Source organism: Dermacentor silvarum, chromosome 11, assembly GCF_013339745.2.
Source record: "Dermacentor silvarum isolate Dsil-2018 chromosome 11, BIME_Dsil_1.4, whole genome shotgun sequence".
Classification (NCBI taxonomy): Eukaryota; Metazoa; Arthropoda; class Arachnida; order Ixodida; family Ixodidae; genus Dermacentor; species Dermacentor silvarum.
Window position 1 is genome coordinate 100,043,427 of NC_051164.1, and position 21,736 is coordinate 100,065,162.

Below are 21,736 nucleotides of genomic sequence, written 5' to 3' on the forward strand. Positions count from 1 at the left end.
AAATTAAAAGCACTATACGCCCTGCTGGTAAATGTACTGTTTATTCCTCACCTGCACGGACGCAAGACAAACGTGAAACGTTTCGGCAGATGATTTATGTTACTCTAGCTTATGTATATAGCGTTCCAAAACGTCAGAGTTCTTTAAAATCCGCTCGACAGTTTTAGCCACTCTGAAACAAAGTTTAGCAGCAATTTAGCGACTTTTTTGTCTCAGTTTAGCAACACTTGCCAAGCAAATATGGCAACACGCGACTGATGCGACCGCGGGTTACATAGCCTCCGGGATCGGTTATTATAGGTGGCGTCCGAAGCGTGACGTCCATGACGGATTCGCCGGATCCCGCAATCGCTTCCGCCGCATACAGCGAGCAAAAACAGAACCTCCGAGATCTGTAATTGTTACCCAGAAGAGGTCGTCGCTGGCGTGGATTTGGACGCCACCTGTTGCACTGCCTCCGAGATCGGCCCATTTTACTCGGTTAGAAACCGACCAAGCAGACGTTCCAAAGCCCGGAAAAGAATTGAGGCATAGAGAGCTTCGATTTCAAATGAAGGAGTTATGCCATCAAAGGCGTATGTTTGTTGCAGTCATGGAGGAAGGAAAATATAGGAGGGAGCCTACCGCAACGCGATTGACTCCGACTGTGGTGGCCCAACACAACACGTGGTGAAAACGTCAGAGCACGGAGGATACGTCAGAGCGCGCGGTAGGTTTTAGTACTCCCAGTTGATTTTTTTGTAATACCCATTCGAAACCATTTGAAACTCTGAAATAAACAAAAACAAAAACAAGGGGAAAAAGAACAAAACAAGGTAAAATCTTTTTCCTTCCTGAATGTGAGCAGCTGCCGGCCGAATAAAAACTACCGGTAACCAAACGTCTCGGCAAATCTCGATTCTCCGTGATCCCGACGCAAGAGGTCACGTGTTGGGCCACCACTGCTGGCTACACGAAGCGTTCGCTTGCCAAGGCTGGCTGCGTGACGTAATGCTTCCCCCTGTATTTTTCCTTCCTTCATGGTTGCAGTAAATATATTTAGGTACCCTTTGTTGGCTCACTGCCTAATTCTGTAGAAAAACAGACGGCCACCATCGCATCTGTAGATGTAGTTAGGCTGTTTATAAGCCGAGTCGCTGTACGTGTGCTGTCCTGTGTACGACCAATTTGACAAGACAGCAGAAGCTGCAGCCGCGGTCGGAAAAATCCGAGAGCATTCGCAAAGAAAGCTTCGGTTTAAAAACTGGTTTAGTTGCGGCTGCGTCAAAAAAAAAATATTTATATATCGTTGTCTAATGGTTTCCTTGTGTAAGGACTGATGTAGCAACCGCATTCCGTAACCGTTGCGTCGGTAATAGGGTTAATTATGTCCTCGCTTATAGGCCTTGACGTATAAGTATGGCCTCGACGCCTATGCTACTTATAGCTGCTTCACAAGGCCTGGCTGTCTCACTTTCGAGGTTCGATATCGGCAGCATCCGAGGCAGGGTCGCGCGCGCCCGACATGCAAATAAATCCACCGAGATCGAGTAATTTCTGAGGGCCTATGTGAAGTGCACGGTGTACGAGATACCGACTGAGGTACAAAAGAAAGAAAAGAAAAAGAAAAGAACAGTAGCCGTTATTGAACGCCGTTAAGAATATTAAACGGAACAGTTATACTGTTAGAATTGGGAAAACTCTTTGTAACTCTTTTAATGATGCACGAAGCCGGCTGCGCAAAAACATCGGCTCTAACTTAAACCATAACGGTCACATGCGGTTTGACTAGCTCTTTGACATCATTAGCGTGCGCGGAGCGTTTGGATTGAGCAATCCCGGTCTTGCAGACGACGTGCTTGCTATATCGCTTTTTCAATTTGCAGATGTAATTTTTCTGAATTCTCGTCTAGGCTATACCGGTAGTAAGCCCGAAACTAGGCAGTGATAGAGTATGTTTCAGCGATGGCGGACCAAGGAAGTGCCTCTCTCTCTATAAAGACTGCGCATTGCATAGATATGAGGCGACGTTTTCGCAGCGCCATGTTCGAGATACCGGACGTTGCGAGTTATTGATCAGGCTGTCACGGATATATACTTAATATGTAAAACTCACTAATTAGCTTTCAGATTGTGTACGTCGCATTTGCGGAGTTGAAGGCAGTTACAATGCTGCTCTGCTGCGCAGTGATCCATATTTTATAGTGAACACTGTATAATGCAACTGGTGGGCACACGTTATTCTGGCATCTTGAAGAATGACAGGCAGTTATGCAAACGCGGAAAATTCAGAAACGAACTACTTGAGGCGTAATGCCGCCGACACTATACGTCTGCTTGTTAGTCTGCTACCGATTGTTAATTTAGGGACGCGCGCTGTTTGCCTACGCGTCAGCGTGGTTGATGCCTGAGTGTACGATCGCTACAGTTAACACCTATCTACAAACTGTTTAGTCATGTTCGTAAAGTAACATTCTGGTCTCTGGGCAGACACTCTAGCTGTATGATATAGTTACATGGACACGCGTAACCGCTGTTTTTAAGCAGGACTTCATTTACGGGATGCGGCAGTTGGGCGTATGCTGTCACAAAGCAAACCTAAACGCACGCTTCTAACTGCATGTGGTTAACGGAATATCTGTTAGTGATTTCTTTTTATATGCAATAAAGTATGACACCTGTATAGTTTGTAAGTGACGTACGTGAACTGCGTTTAACGCGCCCGTGAAATCATGGAATATCCGGCTGACAATTAACAATCAGCTATAGCGTTGGGGTAGTTCCGGTTTGCACACCAGCCGCACACAGGATATAGTTACGTTACCGTGTACGAGTACTCTTTTATAGTTAATGTAGCTGTCAAAATAGACACAAGATAACTCAGACTGGGCGATGTGACATCGGCGGTGTTGCGGGCTCTATGGGTCAGTGACCCTATAGAGCCTCTCTGCCAGATACGAACGAAACACTTCGCCCAGTTCGTAAGCGAAAGAATAAACGCAAGTACAAGCAGTAAGTGATGTGCCATTTCTCGTGCAAATAAACTAACTTCCCCAACGTATTGTCGATCATAGAGAGGCATAAACTATTATCGCTAAAGTCGTCGCTCTGACTCGGGCAAGAGAGTCTATAGTGTCAGCTTCGCGGTTTCTTTTTTTTTTCCTCAATGCCAAGCAGGCGAATTACGTTTCGGATTACGTTTCGAATTACAATCCTAAGATTACTGACAACGGTCGACACTGAAGAGAGTAAAGTTATATTCGCGGAACATGACGGCTGAAGAGCGACTTAATCGGCTTGAACTTATGTCCGTTCACAGGGTGCCAGCCAGCATCGACAAAGTTATCTCCGTATATGTCGTTATCTCCGTTATAGCGCCGTACGTTTTGTCCTTAAGTCATGAACCAACTAGTTCAGCAACAAGTTTTGTTTTCTCTGTGTCTACGGAGAAATCCCCGGCGTATGAAAATCGCGGTGTGAACAAATATTCGAACCCGGTACAAAAGGACATCTTTGAAAAGAAAATGGGAACTGTATTAAACGCAATGTTAAGATCATACTGTTAAGCGCTCGTAGGTAGGAAACGGCTTAGGGTAGTGGAATCATCATGCCGTCCTGTCATTGAATAATGTTATGCCTCCTAAATGTGCAAGCGTATACGTTGTCGAATCGCTGAATAAAATACTATACGTGTAGTTGATCTTCAACCGTCATTAAGCGATCTTTCGCCAACTTGTTGGACATTTCGCCTTGGCCTGGCTCGTTCAAAACGAAACTATTAACAGAAATACGGACCACAGCTCTACATAATTATATAATCTATATGTTTGATGCTCCTTCACATATTAACTTGCCTATGTATAATCAGCTAGACGCCGTTTATGACATAATACATAAAAGCGCATCAAACATGCAAAAAGAGGCAAGCGTGAAGCGTTTGTTAATCAACATATATTGAACTTAGCGTTCCACTATGAGGCGCACAGAACATAATTCCATCCCGAGCCCATATACGTAGTTTGGAGTACTTGGGTGTTAGACGCACGTGAATGAATTTGAATTTCAGTAAGAGGTTTCTTGTGCTGAACGTTTCTGTAATATATATATATATATATATATATATATATATATATATATATATATATATATATATATATATATATTGGGCAAATCAGTTGGTTCGGATTACTGGAGACTTGGACCCTGTATACGAAAACAAAAAAAAGAAATCCTGGCTACGTGCCTGCTTCTTGCATACATGGCTTCCCCCTGCGATCAACAACTTTGCGTACATACGTGACACATCGAGTCGGAACGTTACACGTGTCCGCACCAAAGCAGGAAAATAAAGCCAGCCTTGAAAACTCAACAAGGTGCCGATGATTTTTGCGAGTTCGTTTAACTCTCATCTAGAAAACAGATTAGCAGACGGCATCTGCGCTGTTTTCACTGCGAAACCACGCATAAGTCGAACCGCCACGAGCAGACGATTAGCCTTCCTTATGGGTGACGAAAATCAATCCTTATGATAGCACAGTGCGTTGAGATATCGGTTGATTTTTTTGTTTCCTCATCGAACGTGCATGTTACTTCTACATCGACAGACTGCAGAGTGTTGATGGCCAAAGTGTTTAATTACGCCTTCGGCTACAGACACGCAATTGTGTTGGACATCGACGCGGCAAAAAAGATTTTTAAAAAATGAAAAAAAAAATCCTCTTCGAAAGCGCACTAACGAAGACTGGTTGTTTTATTGTTTGTTTGTTTATTTTTGTTTTGTGTGTGTGTGTGTGTGTGGTTTTTTTTTTTTTTCTTTTTTTTTGCATTCGCGTGTGTTGGAAAACCGCCAAGAGGCCGCTTATAAGTCGCTACAGCTTCCACACCTATGTGGACGCGTCAAGGGTATCGACAGTGAATTCCGGAGTACTGACTACCTTCCAGCCTCGGATTCTTTTACCTATATATATACACTCCTGTCACGTTCAGACATTTCGATTTACATGTTTTTCTCGCGTGCGCGCTTAGCTTAACTGATGCGCTTCTCTCATTCATCAGGCAATCAAACGGGACTTCACAGTATAACGCAAGCAGCTGTAATTTGGTCTCTTCTATTTTATTATCTTTCTTTTTTGCTGTTTTCGTTTTTTGTGTCTTGCACGTTTGCGTCGATTGGGTGGCAATCTGTGCACGTGGACAGAGATGGGTCGACGAGACGCTGTTTACTTTTACTAGGGAATGCAGGACGTTTTTGTTGTTGTGGTGTCCGCTCTAGCTGGCGTTAGCCAGCTAGTGTTATTACTCCCCTGTTGCTGCTGATGGGCGTAACGGAAAACCTGCAGTGCCTTCGGGATTGACGCTGTGCATGTACTGACTACTGGGGGCGTATTCCGCGACGATCACTTCGTCGATACTATCGCCTTCGCGTCACGTAATGCTCAACCAGCCAATCAGCTCGTCCGATTTTTTTGGCGCCTATCGAAACGCGTCCCGCCGCGGCCGGGATTCGATCCCGTGACCTCGAGCTCAGAAGCGCAACGCCATATAGCCGTAGGCCTACTACGACCGGTTATACTACTATACTATACTACAATGCCTTTGTTGGCTTCGTACGGAATACTCGATTCTCCAGACGTGTCGTCCTTCCTGTCACACTACCTACTGGGACTGACAGTATGTGTAAATAAACTAAAATAAATAACCTTTCCGGCGTTGTCCTTTAACAGGAAGCCGTGCCAACATGTTCGAATAAAGGAGTCCGATGTGTCTCTTTCCCTCGTGTTCAGATCTGGGTATTCCTCGGCAACGTCACGTTGTCTTTTGCTTGTTTTTCTTTCTTTTATTTTTATTGTTATTTTCTTTCGTTTCTTTTACTTCAGGCCAGCTACGTCTAAACAAATTACTCCACTTTTCTTTCTTTTTTCGTTCGTTCGTTCTTTCTTTCTTTCTTGGCTCGAAGTCTAACCCCCGTATTCAGAAATGCAACTTCGCTTCAAGTCCGTGCTTGACTTGAGTTAAGTGACGCCTATTGTGAACACGCCGAAGCAAACGCAATGAACGTTCAGGGCATGTTCACAATAGGCGTCACTTAATTCAAGTCAAGCACGGACTTGAAGCGAAGTTGCATTTCTGAGTACGGGGGTAAATCTGCCTGCTTTAATCGAGCAACGCTGACGTGTTTATCGCCTTTCTCGTTGGACGCCTTCTGAACGTGGCTTTTACACGGGAGCGTCAAGTCCCCGTCTATGCACGTGCCTCTTATTTAATCTTTTTTTTAACACGAAAGTGTTTTATGCCGGGGTCCACCAAGACTTCACTGACGTATTTCCGTCACGGAAATACGTCATAGAACATAATACAAAGAAAGAAACCAGAAGAAAAAGTTCCACAGACATGCAAAATTTGGAAATCGAACCCACGACCTCTCGGTCCGCGACGATAGATCGCCGAGCGTTTAACCCATTGCGCCACAAACGCATTTGCAGAGAGCTACACAGACGCGCCTTATATATCTAACACTCCTCCGTGTACCCGCGCTCTTGCTCGGGGCGGTGCCGCCGCCTACGAGCAGAAAAGAGAAGTACTGCATTATGACACTAACGCGCACCGACAGTGAACGCTTCGGTGGTCTCAGCACTACGACGCCTCGATGCCAGCATTCGAAGGGACGCTGGCATCAAGAAGCACTACCAACGCCCCTCGGTTCCGGCGCGTCGGACGCCGGATCGGACACCGAATCGGACCGTGTGTCTCGCGCTTAAGGCGTTCAGATCTGGGTATTCCTCGGCAACGTCACATTCTCTTTTGCTTGTTTTTCTTTCATTTTTATTATTATTTTCTTTCGTTTCTTTTACTTCAGGCCAGCTACGTCTAAACAAATTGCTCCACTTTTTTTTTCTTTTTTCGTTCGTTCGTTCTTTCTTTCTTTCTTGGCTCGAAGTCTAAATATGCCTGCTTTAATCGAGCAACGCTGACGTGTTTATCGCCTTTCTCGTTGGACGCCTTCTGAACGAGGCTTTTACACGGGAGCGTCAAGTCCCCGTCTATGTACGTGCCTCTTATTTAACGTTTTTTTTTTTTTTTTAAGTCTTTCGGGATCGAACCAACAACACCGAACGTGCGAGCAGCTCGCGACGGCGCCGTCGTGGGAAGGCCACATGACGACGACGACGACTACGAGACGCGCGCCCCGCAAGCTAACCGCCGCAAGGTCACGCGGTTTCTCCCGCGCTTTCTTGACCTCTGGCGATAGTCTGAGCCAAGGCGGAGTGAAAAAAAAAAAAAAAAATGAAAAACCAAGTCCCTCGGGGGGATCCCCCCGGACAAGGGAGTCACACGCCGATTGGCGTCATTCGTTTCGAGTTTCCCTCCTGTTGCCAGAAATCCGCGTTTCTCCGCGCGTGGTGCGGCCATGCAATTCGCGGAAGTGTTTAAAATAAAAGCCCCACTCCGATTGTGGTTTCCTCGCGACACACCTCCCCCCCGGCCCCTTTCCTGCGCCGGTCGTCCAGCGGTCGGCGAGGAACTACGGTGGAGTCCGGATAAACGAAACTCGCTTAAACGGAACTGCCGGATAAACGGAGCAACGGTGTCAACCTTGGTTGGCCGCCCCCATATAGGCGCAATGCTGGGAAACTTCGAGTAAACGGAACCCATGCTTCGGTGAACTCCGGTTAAACGGTACTTTACCGAAACTGCCGCCTGCCTCATCGGCGTTCGGAACGGGGAAAATCTGACAAAAATGTCAAATGGTGATGCTGTAAGTAATGAAGGAAAAATCCATTCCATCAGGCAGTTGCAGTAAGTTTGATGAAAATTAAGGATGTCGAAGTTGTAACGGTGTTTGCATCATGAAGAAGACTTCGCTCGGAGAGTAATGGATCCGCGAGGTAGGAACCGAGCAGCACTACGGATTAAGGTAGGATCTTGCAACCAGGCTACCACTGCTGCTTCGTTCACACCACCACGAATAACGGAGACCTCAGACGATGCCCTTGTTACCTGCTGTGAGGAGGCAGTTGAAAATATTTTCGGTGAGGCTCGCGGTAACGGCTATCAATTCTACGGATTGACGAAGACACAGATATTACTGTGCCAGTGAGAATCACTCGGATCACACAGCAAGCTATGGAGTTGAAAGTCTATATAGCGTAGTTGTGAGCGCGAGGGCTGCCTAGAATTATCGGGATTTTTTTTTTCGCGCATGAACACGACCTTGCGCTGATGAAGCTACAATATGAGAAGCCGAGCGCACGCAATGTCTTTCTTTACACCAGAGTAATACGCGTGTCATGACATTCGGCCGCTTTCTTAATAAAACGCTTCGTGATAACATTGTCCTCCGCTTAAATAAAACTTCGGATAAAGGGAACACATGTTTCTGTCCCTTCGAGTTCCTTCTAGCGGAGTCTACTTTATAACTGGAGCTGTGCTATAACTCGGACTGGTGCATAATACTTCAGCCGGTGTGATAACTATGGGCGCACCTACAAAAACTACCACTAGAGGGAAATCTGGCGCTACGGTCGTTCGGCTATCGTGAGAACGATGCGTAGTACTACGTGGATTTGTCTAATCTTCGTGCTTGTGGCTTCAGACGGTCTTGTGGCGTTACCTATTACGCCTAATTTATACAAACTTCCAAGCAAGTGGATTAGCGAATGAGTATCTGCGGACATGCACAACCAGTGCTAATTATTGCAGTTATATATAATGCAATATGCTGTTTAAAATGTTCTCGATTTAGAAAAGTCTCAACGCAGTTTGAAACTGGAAGGACAAAATTTAGACAAATCCATGTATCGCACATCATCCCCAAACTTGGAGCTCCCGTAAACGCTTTAGTAATTTCCTCTAGTATATATATTTTTTGAAGCTCTGCGATTCTGGACGCTGTCAAATTCGGCCACTTGTTGTCGAATTCCGCCATGCTGGCGTCTAGAGCCAATGACAGAGGCCGTATCAGCCTTCTTGGACCAATCAGAGCTGGCAAGTTGGCGGATTGCACAACACAGTGGAATGTGACAGTGTCCGGAATCGGAACAACCGCGGTTGGTGTACGCCATAGTTTAGACAGTTCTAAAACGGTACACAAGAAGCATTGTCAAGACAACAGGCTGAACTCGTTGTTGGGATTCATTACTTTTCTTCTTTTTTTTCTTCTTTTTTTTAAGTTTGACCAGCGACATAAAGGGTTGTATAGCACTGGCAGATCCAGAAAAGGGGCCCTGCCCACCTCCCCCTCCTTCCGCCTACGACACGCCGGCTGACATTATTTTCGCAATATGCAGCAGGGCCGGCTTTTAAGGTTTATGACGCCAGGAATGCTGTGGTATCGTGGTACGAGGTGAGCTGCGTTCAGGTGGTGGCACATAGCACGTCTGAGGCCAGGGCATAACCACAACAAAAATATTCGAGGAAGCAAATTAAATGGCGCTTTTCTCTTTCCACACAAACCGTTGGGGGTCTTTGCTAGACGTCGTAATATCTCTCCAGAGGTCAATGGGGACGTGGTAACTCTGCCCGAGGCCATGGGCCTTAACGATAGTAGTTAAAAGGTGTATGAATGAATCTACGGTGGAGAATAGTTAAAGATGGCTGGAGTATTGGAGGCAGAGAATAGATAAGCAGAGAAAACGAGGAATAGATAATAAAGTGATAAATTTCTGTCAGGTTCGATGGTTTGTTCACACGAAGCATGTGTTTCAAGGTCCGATAATAAACGCAGGAGGAAGGCACACACACGTATGAAAAACTAATTGGTGCATCCACCACCATCCTGTTTCAAAGGGTACGTTCATAATATCCAACCGTACGTCCAGTGTACGCGGCTCTACCGGAGATATTCATTCACAGGCGCTCTAGCTGTGTCGGAGGTATAGACGACATTTCGGGCCTGCAGTCCCTCCACGACCACACGTCGCATTTTCACGTAATTAAGCGTTAAGATGCGTTTGTTTCTTTCCGGTCGTGCATGGTACGAGCTATCGTATCGGAGCGTATTCTTTCTAAATTGGCAGAGTGCTTTTCTTTCTGCGCCCCCCAACAACCGGGACCCGTTCACCTCTTTAATCACGTAAGGCCCGTTCCGCGAAACCATTACCCCTTAACGTCGCGCGCCGCTCGCTCCTTAATGCGTTCCTTCTACGCTGGCGTCGTGCCAAAACGATCCAGCCTATCCAGCAGCGTCGGACGCGAGGAAACGCTAGCGATAAGGCGACATTGTCTCCATCTCTCGGTGGTGCGATTAAAGATGTCGTGTCTCTCCGGCCCCCCGGCGATTGGCGCCCCCTTGCGTCACGGGGCGGCAATCGGTAATCGTCACGTCACAGCAGGGATGCCTGTGACTCAGGTAGCGTTGCGTTAAGGCGTCGCAACTCGATCGCGAAGCAGACCGCCCACCTCTGCTGTGTAGTACGCCGAAATGCCTGCCCGTTTTGTGTGCGTGTGTGTCTGTCGTCCGTATAGCGCCGACGCATTCATCACGAAGACGACGGTTTGGGGCCCCGAAAGAAGATCACGGCCGACGGGACAGCAAGCCTGTGCCTCGTGTGGCTTTTGTTCGTGCTGATGGGCGTACTTCCTCGTTCTTTCTATTATTATTTCGTTCTTTGTTTGTCTGTTTCTGTCTTTCCTTTTCGGTGCGTTTTAATCTCTGCTTACTTTTCGTTCATTCGTTCACCCATTGTGTTCTTTTCGCTGTCTGAGCCTTATTGCTTTTCTGTCTGTTTGTCTGTCTGGATGACCCCGACTGGCTGCGTGGTTTCTTTCTTTTTTCTTTCTTTCTTGATTCTATCGTTTTTTTTTTTGTATCTCCTGTTTCTTTCCTTCTTTCATTCCCTATCTTTGATTCTGTCACATTCTTCATTGCCTGATAATTTCTTCCTTTCTTTCTTTTCTTTCTTTCTTTCTTTCTTTCTTTCTTTCTTTCTTTCTGTATGCTTCTTTTTTAGGTTCTTAGTGCTTTGATTTCTCTCTCTCTCTACGGCTTCGATCTTTATTTCCCTCCTGGTCTTCGTACTGCGAACCTTGCTTCAGATATTCCCGTCTTCTTTATTATATCTACGTTCATTCGCTCTTCCCTTTTCTTCGCTCAACATTTCCGTTGCTGCCGGGCAGGTCTGTTTCTGTTGCACCGCGTGGCGGTCGTGTACGGCTGCCTTCGATGCGGCAGAGCCTACATTGATGCGGCGGCAAATTATAGGGGCGCTTTATGGCTGGGCAATTGCTGCAGCGCGCAAGGCCACACTGGGGCGAGGCCTTAAACGTGCCGTACACAATCGCGCGCGTTGCAACTGCGCGGAAAAATTACGCCGCCGCGTTGCAATGGGACGCCGACATATCGATTGTATATCGCTTGTGTGTGGTGCGATTCAGGTCGTCGTGGGATATAGTTCCCTGTATTGCCGCTTTTGTGCCCCTCTGAGCGACATCTGAAAAATTGAGTGAACACGTGACCTTGCAGAAAGCGCTACGTGATTCACGTGCCAAAAAAAAAAAGGGGGGGGAGGGGAGAATATGGTCGTTTTGTGCTTGGTTTCTGAATTAAAGCAGCTGCGAACTTGGCAGCACAGGTTGGTGAGACCACATTAAATATTGTGTATTTCGATTACCTAACCGTTGTTGTGTTGTTATTATTACTGTTGCAGTCGAACCCGGATATACCGAACCCGCATATATCGAATTATGGTGTATAACGAACAGCAGTAAAATTTCCTTTAATACTTTTTGTATTTTTTTATGTATCGGAATACCTATATATTATATCGAACTTTTTGTGATCCCCTTCAGATTCGTTATATCCGGGTTCAACTCTATTAAACGTAAGTAGAAGAGTCGGGAACCAGCTGGAAACCGCCTTAAATGGGAAGGAATAATGAAAGCACACCGCCTACCGAATAATGTGTATGAACGCGGTGACGTCAGCGCAAGTTTTGCAGCCAGCCGCATTATATACCAATAGATGAGGGAGGGGGCGCGGGGGGGGGGGGGGGGGGGGGGGGGGGCGTACGAGACATTCCGACGCAGCCAACACGGCGTTTTCCACGTCCACAGTTTCAAAATCAGTCCGAAAATGTTTTCAGTAGCTAGGTTTTACCCACCTGTGCCCACGGTGAAGTACCGCAAACTCATTTCTCTCGTTAGGTGTTGGAGGAACTACTTGAACGCGTGTTGTCAATGAATGAATGAATGAATGAATGAATGAATGAATGAATGAATGAATGAATGAATGAATGAATGAATGAATATGAATGAATGAATTAATGCTTATTTCTACATACAATACACTTCGGTGCAGACTGTGCGTTGCTAAAGGGACGGCGGACTTGAGCCCGACCCAGACAAAAAAACGTTGGAGGGTTTGCGTTCCGTCATTAAATCGCATAACGCATAAAAAATCTGTCTACAGTTTGTCAATCCGTGTACTGCGCGCGGAAACCCTTGCCGTGGTAACGCACATGCCCCTGCATCAAAGCTATTGCAAATATCGCACGCCAGTCTACTGAGTTACGTACGGGACACATACTCAGCCCGTGGACAAGCGCTGTACTTTGGGTTTCGCGTAGTGAAGGCGCTGTCTACTTTTATACACTGTACGCACAAACTATACCAGAAGAATTCAATTTCGGTTGGCTGTCGCGGCCGCGCGGCAATTTCGCGACCGCATGCTTCCGGAAGCGCGCTGCAAACTTTCGAACAACGTCCGCTATGCCAGTGCTACGAGCCGAGAGAATGCCACGACTTCGGCTTGATCGCGGTGCCAGAAATAACTCATTTACAGATAGTCTAAAAAAAAAGAGAAAAAAAAACGAGCGCATGTTCGGGTCAGCGGCGATTTATATTATATTTCTTTATTTAGGTGGCCCTTGAGAAGAGACGGCATCACGGAGTGCAGAATTTTGTGTCGACGAGACGGCACCCAAGGCGGAAGCAAAGCTTCCGCCTTGGGTGCTTATGTGCTTGAGTGCTTATATGCTTGACCGTGCGACAGTGCGCTATTTCCGCGCCAACTATTTCCTGGCAATAATAATAATAATAATAATAATAATAATAATAATAATAATAATAATAATAATAATAATAATAATAATAATAACGATTATCTCCTTTTTATCTGTCTACAATAAAAATCAACGAATTACTCGTGTGCACACTGAGGTGGTCATCGTAAGCGCTTTGTCCATGGCTGCGCGCATGCGCCGATAGGAGACACCGAACACGAAGCAATAAACGGTTGCAGAAAATACTTTTCTTAAGGATCCGCAGTTGGCTACATTAATAAAAAGGTCATTTTAGGCTACCACGGCGTTTGTATACTACGTGTATTATAAGAGGCTTCACAATTAGTCATATTCGGGAAGGAACGCAAGGAGACGTCGCTACTCGCTAAGACGCGCACTTTTTCCTGTACGCTTCCGGAGATCTATGGGACATAAACGCGTCAGCGTTAAGGGCCCCGTCTCGCACAGAATACGGTGTCGGTGGCGTTGTCAGTTAGAGAAAAAAATCATCCCGAACCACGCATGCAGACCAGGCCTCCGCATGCGCATAGGCGGTACTGATCGAATTAATTAAAATTTTTCAAAGTAAAATGCGTCACACAATTCCTAAAGTACGACTGACACGCAACCTACAGACATGATAGCGTCGTATACGGTAATTTGAATATACGAGAAAACATAGTTCTGCTATGCGGAAACTGAAACACAAACCCATTTTTCAGCGGCCGTTTGAGGTCTGTCTTAGTGGGAGCGGCGCGCCCTGCTCGGTTCCTTGCAGCACCATCAGATGGCGCTCGCCTCCGCGCATCTGCGGCAGCGGCGGATCCGCCGTGCGGGGGAAAGAAGAAAAAGAACCGGAAAGCTAGCCTTCGTGCCTAGCGTTCGCAGCCAGTGTTTCCCGGTAGACATTACGGTTACATAAGCTGCAGTTATTGCCGGGAAGCGTGAGAAGCAGTCATGGATCTTTGAATGCAATCGCATTCCACTCTTAAATTCGAAACTTGAGCGTCCTCCAAGTTCTTTTATATAGTAAGTCGTTTCAACACCGCCTTCTCAGTCACCCACTCCTTGCTCAGCGTCTCGGCGTCTGAATCTTCATCAAGCTATAGGCCTACATTGTTTTGTGTAGTCGTCAGAGTTTATATTTTTTTGTTATTTATTTTGCCCTAATGTTATTGAAAAAACCTTACCAAGGGAAGGGGATAACGATTACAGAGAGTGGAGTAAACATTACGAGCAAATACAAATCGCTTAGTACACTGTAGGATAAGAAATAATATAAAACAAGTTTAAGAACCATATTTCGGCGAACGCGCACGAATAATAAATAGCACGTGTGGCATAGCTAAGTGTTACTGAATAAGAAAAAAGACACTGGTAATAACGCGTATTGGATGAAAATAATGGGGGGAGCGTGAATGTTTCAGAATACGCATGAACCAAAATATATTACAGAACTTGGTGAGCGTCGTATGCGTAAACGATCGGTGTCAGCGGCGCTAACTAATCATTAATGCTTTGTTTTTATTTTTCTCTGCACAATTCGTGCGTTTGTGTGTTGGCTTTTTCTCTGCCTTTCGTCCCGCATCGTATACCAAAGCTAGGGCAGCCGGCCAAGCCTGTAGCTAAGCTTGATAATAACCTTTAATGATAAGCTCCAGCTATCATCAAACTTTCTCTCAATCTTGCCGATGTATTTCTCGTCTGTCCCCACGACGCCTGAAAGCGTTCTTCTTTTCGATTACTCTAACTTCTCTTGCAAACCTCTGCCTTAGAGACTAAACTTTTAATCGGATGTTTTATTCACGCTGGAAATGAGTTAAGCTCATTACCTTTGGGGAAGAGCGGACTGAGCCTTTTATCCGCATATGTTTGTTTGTTTTTTGACTTCCTTTTATTTGAACTTAAATGTTACCTGTGTGCTCATTAATGAGTGAAAAAAATGGAAGTAAACGCGCCCTGCTTTAATCACTGGGTGCTCGCTAAAGGAAAAAATAAATGTACATATAATGTATGCGCTGTTCGCTCTTTGCGTCAGCACCGGCCATGCCCAAGCATTTCTTGCACAATTTCGTATGAGGCATATTCGAGCGAGGCAGGCTACGCGCCCTAATGGAACCGGTAATGTCCAAAGCCCCGAGCGATTATCCCGGATTAGTTGGCAAACACCGCTGTACGTCGCAGTGGGCTCGCTACACCGTACCCCGATTGGCGAGGATTAGGCAACCGTACACGCGTGCGAGCACCTGAGTGCGCATTAAGGTACGCGTGTTTACATAATCAGCGCCGTCATACGTGTGCCGCATGTATCCGGTACTTGTCACGCGGTGCAGGTCCACGTAACGCAGTTAGGTGTCTTGTGGATATAGGTCTTACAGGCGCAGTTGCAACCATGGAAGCAAATGGACAATAGTCTGCATGCTTCTTGTTGTTTGTTTATCACAGGGACAGCTATTCTACTGGCGTTAGCCAGCTGGAAGGATCATTCGGCGTTTGTGGGACCTTGTGAGAAGCCCAGTACAAGAACTGAGTGCTGTGGGAGTACATCGAGGAGTGCCTATCCATCGTTAAATTAGCACAGCCAGTGGCACCCATCTTTCTTCACTATACATATAAGCATATTATAGGTATGCGAAAACGCGTTTCACTGAACATTTTACACGCAGAGAGAATGCGACTACAAAAGGATTAACCATGCAAAGTGAGTCAGACAGGCTCGCCGACGTTTCCGTTCGTCAAAAGCGTCCTTCTGCTCGTTGGCGTATATATGGTTTTGCGCTGGAGTGATGTCACGTTTAGAGTGTGATGAAAATGGAACTTTTGGAACAACAAATTTCGGAAAAATAAGTTTATTATCGGAGAATGCAGTGGTCAGACTTCCAGTTTTATCCCTGCTTTTTCATTCGTAGTTCGTGGCTGAAGTACTTAATCCGTTCCAATGTCCCTCCGCAGAGTGTCTCTGGGCGCCTTAGTGATGCTGCAGGCTGGGGAAGTTGTTTTCCTATTAAAAGTTCATATGCCCCGTAACTCCCATATCCCATAATACGATTTGAAACACGCAGGATCCCATACAAAAACCCATTTTTCCCGTATGTCATATGATGTTATTTGATATAGGAGTTATAGGGAAAAGGGGTTATTTCAGTAGGGTTGTCTTGTGCTTGTGCCTATAGGCGCATCCGGTGTTTTATGCATTGTGTCCATGTATACCGGTCGCAGGTCTGCTGGCGATATGCGTGGCGTCCATGCGCGGCGCACTGATGCCCAAGACGCTACCGGGCTTCCGCTGCGACGACCCGCACATCCGGCACCCGTTCCGGGGCGACACCGTCACGCTGACGCAGATCCTGACGCTGGTCATCGTGCTGCCAGGTCCTCTGGTGCGTAGACGCGTTGACTCGCCTATAGTATGTGCATGTCCAGACGGGAGAGCTCGATGTACTCCGTATGCGCTCTGTGCTCTTAGACAAAGTCCCACTGGAGTGGCTGTGTCGTACCGCGGCTGAGAACAAGGTCGCCAGTTCGACTCCCGGGCGCTGCTGTCTCATCGGCGAGGGGGGCAGAATGCTAAGGTGGCTTACCTGGCCTTCGGGTCTATACGCTAACGAACCTCAGGTGAACGAAATTACTCCGGCGCCCTACACTGCCGTGTCTCGTGACCCACGTGTCGTCGTGGGAGGTAAAGCCTAATCAGTCAATCAATCAATCAGCCAATCAACCATTCGATCAATCAACAAAAGTCTGCGTAAGAGACGTTACTACACTAGTTATCACTATGTCAACTCGGCTGGTGCACGTATTGTGTGCATGTGATCCGAGTGCGTATACCGTGTCGTATAAGTCCCAGTTGTATTTCTTATATTAGCGCGATAGCCTATGCAACCACGTCAGTCATTGAACCGATAGAGAGTGTTAAAGCGGGCACAAGCTCACCAGTGATCTGAGGGAGCAAGCTGATCCCAATCAAACAGTGGGGTTTGAATATAGCGTCCAGCCTATATATCTGGGTCCGCCATTTCTCAAAGCCAATCTTTTTTTTTTTTTCTCCCCCCTCTGGTGCCACCAGCTGTTCCTGGTGGAGCGGTGGGCCGACGGCCCCGTGAGCTGGCCGCTGGTCCGGTCCGCGCTGCGACACTACGTGCTCGGCCTGGAGCTGGTCTCCGTGGCCATCGAGGTGGTCAAGTCGCTGGTCACCAAGCCCCGCCCACACTTTCTCGACTCGTGCCGACCTGACTGGGACAAGCTCGACTGCTCGCAGGGGTAACTAACGTACTCCTTGTTGTTGTTCCGCACAAGTGGCACATACATAGGAAAATCGGCCAAGAATTGTGTGTGTGTTTCAAAGAAATTGTTTTTAATGAAAACGAAAGCACTAACCACTTCCTTCGGTATACCGCTTCGTAATTATATATAGCTGGTTTTGTGACGCATTATTAAATGCGTGTGTATTTAGTGCGTACAGATAGAGTAATGATGCGTCACAAAACCAGCCATAACAATGTACCACAAAAGCAACTATATGTCCACTTTTTTAAAAGTAATTTGCATGTTACAATAGCTTTTGGCTTGGCATTCCACTCTTCAGTACTTCTACTCCTCAATTTTGTTATTGCAATACATATCAATAGTAAGAGTGAAACGCGATAGCATTCAAAGATCCGTGACTGTCTTTCACGCTTCCCAGCAACTGCAGCTTATGTAACCGTAATGTTTACCGGGAAACGCTGGCGGCGAACGCCATGCACGAAGGCGAGCTTTCTGGTTCTTTTTTTTTCCCGTATGGCGGGATCCGCCGCTGCCGCGGGTGCGCGGAGGCGAGCGTCATCTGGATGGTGTTGCAAGGAACCGAGCGGGGCGCGCCGCTCCCTTTAAGACAGACCTCAAAGGGCAGCTGGAAAACGTGTTCGTGTTTGAGTTTCCGCATAGCAGAACCATGTTTTCTCGTGTATTCAAATTACCATCCGACGCTATCATGTCTGTAAGTTGCGCGTAAGTCGTACTTTACGAATTTTTCTGACTCATTTTACTTTGAGGAATTCAATTAGTTCAGTAACGCCTATGCGCCACGCGGAGGGCCTCCGTGATTCGGGATGATCTTTCTTTAACGGACAACGCCTTCGACACCGATGCAGACACCGACGTCGACACCAACACCGGCATCGACGCCGACACCGACACCGGATTTTCTGCGACACGGAGCCCTTAACGCCATCGCGTTATTATTTTATTTGCTTCGGATTACCACTGTCAAGAACCATGTTCTAGCGTTATGCTACATGTCGCTGTTCCCATGCAAGGCCAGCCATGTAATTATTGTCTGGGCCCAGGTAACGCTGAAATCTACAAATGGCTACTTTCTGACAACCTTTTTAGGTCCATGGCCAAAATGCTCTGTGGGCCAGGCCATGAAGGCTACTGTGGTTTTCTTGGCAGGTAGTGAACTGGATACACGACTGTAATAAGTACGTCACGACTTCACTGACGTTTTTCCGTCACGGAAATACGTCATACACGAACATAATACAAAGAAAGAAACCAGAAGAAAAAGTTCCACAAACATGCAAAATTTGGAAATCGAACCCACGACCTCTCGGTCCGCGACGATAGATCGCCGAGCGTTTAACCCATTGCGCCACAAACGCATTTGCAGAGAGCTACACAGACGCGCCTTATATATCTAACACTCCTCCGTGTACCCGCGCTCTTGCTCGGGGCGGTGCCGCCGCCTACGAGCAGAAAAGAGAAGTACTGCATTATGACACTAACGCGCACCGACAGTGAACGCTTCGGTGGTCTCAGCACTACGACGCCTCGATGCCAGCATTCGAATGGACGCTGGCATCAAGAAGCACTACCAACGCCACCTAGGTGGCGTTCACCGTACTCAGCACAGCGGAGCGTGGCCTCCGCAATTAGCTCTGAAAATGTTTCTGAAGTTGATCGCGGAGGCTGCAATTACGACGCGCTGTACGCGCTGATTTGACTCGGTGACGATTCAGTTACGTGCTTTGTCTTGCGCGTTGTATTAGTGTGTCAGTTACGTGCTTCGTCTTTCGCGTTGTGCTAGCGTGTCAGTTACGTGCTTCGTCTTTCGCGTTGTGCTAGCGTGTGCAGCGTAGTGCAGCTTCCATATGCACGACGGTTGCTCATGGTCATCGACGTTGGTAGTCGTGATGGAGGAGACGTGCCACCAGGCGTCAGCGTGGGTGCATCAACGCCTAAGGGCGCTTTAGCCACAAAACACCAATAGACATTATATATCAATGTGCAATAAACATTACACTACTTCTGTGAAGACACGTTTCACTTTCGTGTTCTATACCGATTCCTATATAAGAGGGATCAACCACATTTTTTTTCTTCTTTTCATTGTTTTTAATGCCTTTTCTTTTCATATCTTCATCATCTTTATTTTCTCCCTCTCCTTTTGCACTCCTTCCTACCTATCCAACTCTATCTCAACATTTAACCCAGCTGACTATCCAGCATGTGTCGAGTTAGTTATATGATTGATTGATTGATTGAGTGAGTGAGTGAGTGAGTGAGTGAGTGAGTGAGTGAGTGAGTGAGTGAGTGAGTGAGTGAGTGAGTGAGTGAGTGAGTGAGTGAGTGAGTGAGTGAGTGAGTGAGTGAGTTATTGTCTCACAGAGAACCACGGGTGACCAAAATTGACCGGGGAACAATCCTTTGTGACAGTCGCGTATACATTCACGCACGTTTGTTGCAGTCTGGTGACGCAGTACCAGTGTGCCAATGATGAAGATTGGATCCTGGTCGACATGTACAAGTCATTCCCGTCCGGGCACTCGGCGCTCGGCTTCTACCTCTTCACCTTCGTCGCGGTGAGTGATCGGCCGATGGCCTCTGGGTTAATTTGAATCCTCCTTCTTTATTTTCTTATTTACTGATAATGCTGTGCTGCGCTGTATGTGTGAAACGCGTGCTTCGTCTGTCTCCTGCGATGCGCAGGCGTACTGCGCCGTGCGGCTACCGTCGCTGACGTCACGGTGGTCGCGCGGCGGCTGCCGCCTGCTACAGCTGTGCCTCTTCGTGCTGGCCTGCGCATGCGCCGCGTCGCGCATCTACGACCGGAGGCACCACCCCGTGGACGTCGTCACCGGGGGACTGCTCGGCGTGCTCGGAGGACTGGCCACGGTAAGCGACGTTGTGACTGCGTATAGCCTTCGTGCAACCGGATAAGATTAGATAGATAGATAGATAGATAGATAGATAGATAGATAGATAGATAGATAGATAGATAGATAGATAGATAGATAGATAGATAGATAGATAGATTGTTTGAAAGATTGCCAGATAGATTGTTTGAAAGATTGCCAGATAGATTGTTTGAAAGATTGCCATATAGATTGTTTGAAAGATTGCCAGATAGATTGTTTGAAAGATTGCCAGATAGATAGATTTAAAGATATATAGATAGATTGCCAGTAGATAGATAGATTTAAAGTTAGATAGATAGATTAAAGATAGATAGATAGATAGATAGATAGATAGATAGATAGATAGATAGATAGATAGATAGATAGATAGATAGATAGATAGATAGATAGATAGATAGATAGATAGATAGATAGCGGGTTTCTTTCACACTTTTATGTATGTAGCACCTATTGAGCAACAGAAAGCTGTATCGGGAGTTTCTCCTGTTGATGTACAATTTTCTCGCTGACACTTTTTATCTAATTATAGTATTTGAGAAGTTAATTAAGAATAATTTTTAAATCTATATTTTTAAATCTTGGTGCATGACAGTTGGGACACCCTGTATATAGGATCCATTACCTTCCGCATCAGTGTCCCGGCCTCAGTCTTATTGGGGACCAAAAATAGCAAATTATTACTTTCATTCATGTGCCTTGAGGTACTTCTTTGAAATTTCGCATAAGAATTTTCAGAAACTGTCTGAGCAATTATTACTGACCTACATACTTTGAAAACACCAGTGATCAGGCTATAATTTTTTCTATCACGGTAAAAGTTGCGAATACTAGATCTCGAAATCACAAAAACATAATAGTAACATAACATAAATCATAAACGTTAAAACATAATAGCACTGGAAATGAGCGCATTTCTATCGGTAAGAAAAAAGAAGAGACTTGTGTGCTTTAGAGATACTTTTATTTTTCTTTCGCGGCTAACGAAAGACGCAGCGAATGAACTGGAATTTTAGCTAATGCTATTATATACAAGCTATAGCTAGTTGCAAAATATGTGGAGCAATTTGCCAACGCAAAATCGAACGGCACATGAGGAGTAGATAACGGCGCCGCAAAATGCCGGATGACAATTGTCGTTTAGCTATTAGGCAGAAACCTTCCAAACAGTACTTTTGTCGCGCATGCGTATCGCCTACGTTCTAAGATACTCTATTGCTTTTTTTTTTTTTTTTTTTTTTTTTGAACGACGGAAAACGGGGCTGCAGTTTTTTCCTTCTCTTCGGATGCAAAATGGCTCCAGAGACCAATCTGCTCGGATGTGACTAGTAATCAAAATCGTACAAATACGAATCGAACTCGTACACGACGTATCAAATATTCGCACATTTATAATTATTTTTTATTTCTTATATCTTGTCGCTTTTGCTTGTTCCTGTCAAACAATCTGAATCACTTCCATCTGAAGCAGCAAGCTTTGCTTTTAGCAGGTCTGACGTCTTTTTTTTTTTTTTTGTTTCACGAATGAGTATCTTCGATCTTTTTTTCATCTGAAGCAGCAAGCTTTGCTTTTAGCAGGTCTGA

General features: G+C 46.1%; 1 protein-coding gene across 2 annotated transcripts in view; it reads left to right on the top strand.

The window, feature by feature from the left end:
• LOC119433060 (phospholipid phosphatase 3) overlaps window positions 1-21,736 on the top strand; it is a 45,292-nt gene that overhangs the window by 15,741 nt on the left and 7,815 nt on the right. For both annotated transcript variants that reach the window (XM_037700208.2, XM_037700207.2), the window contains exons 3-6: window positions 16,197-16,357; window positions 17,044-17,237; window positions 19,705-19,819; window positions 19,947-20,132. In XM_037700208.2, the coding sequence (XP_037556136.1) occupies window positions 16,197-16,357; window positions 17,044-17,237; window positions 19,705-19,819; window positions 19,947-20,132 (656 nt within the window). The remainder of the gene's footprint in view (window positions 1-16,196; window positions 16,358-17,043; window positions 17,238-19,704; window positions 19,820-19,946; window positions 20,133-21,736) is intronic.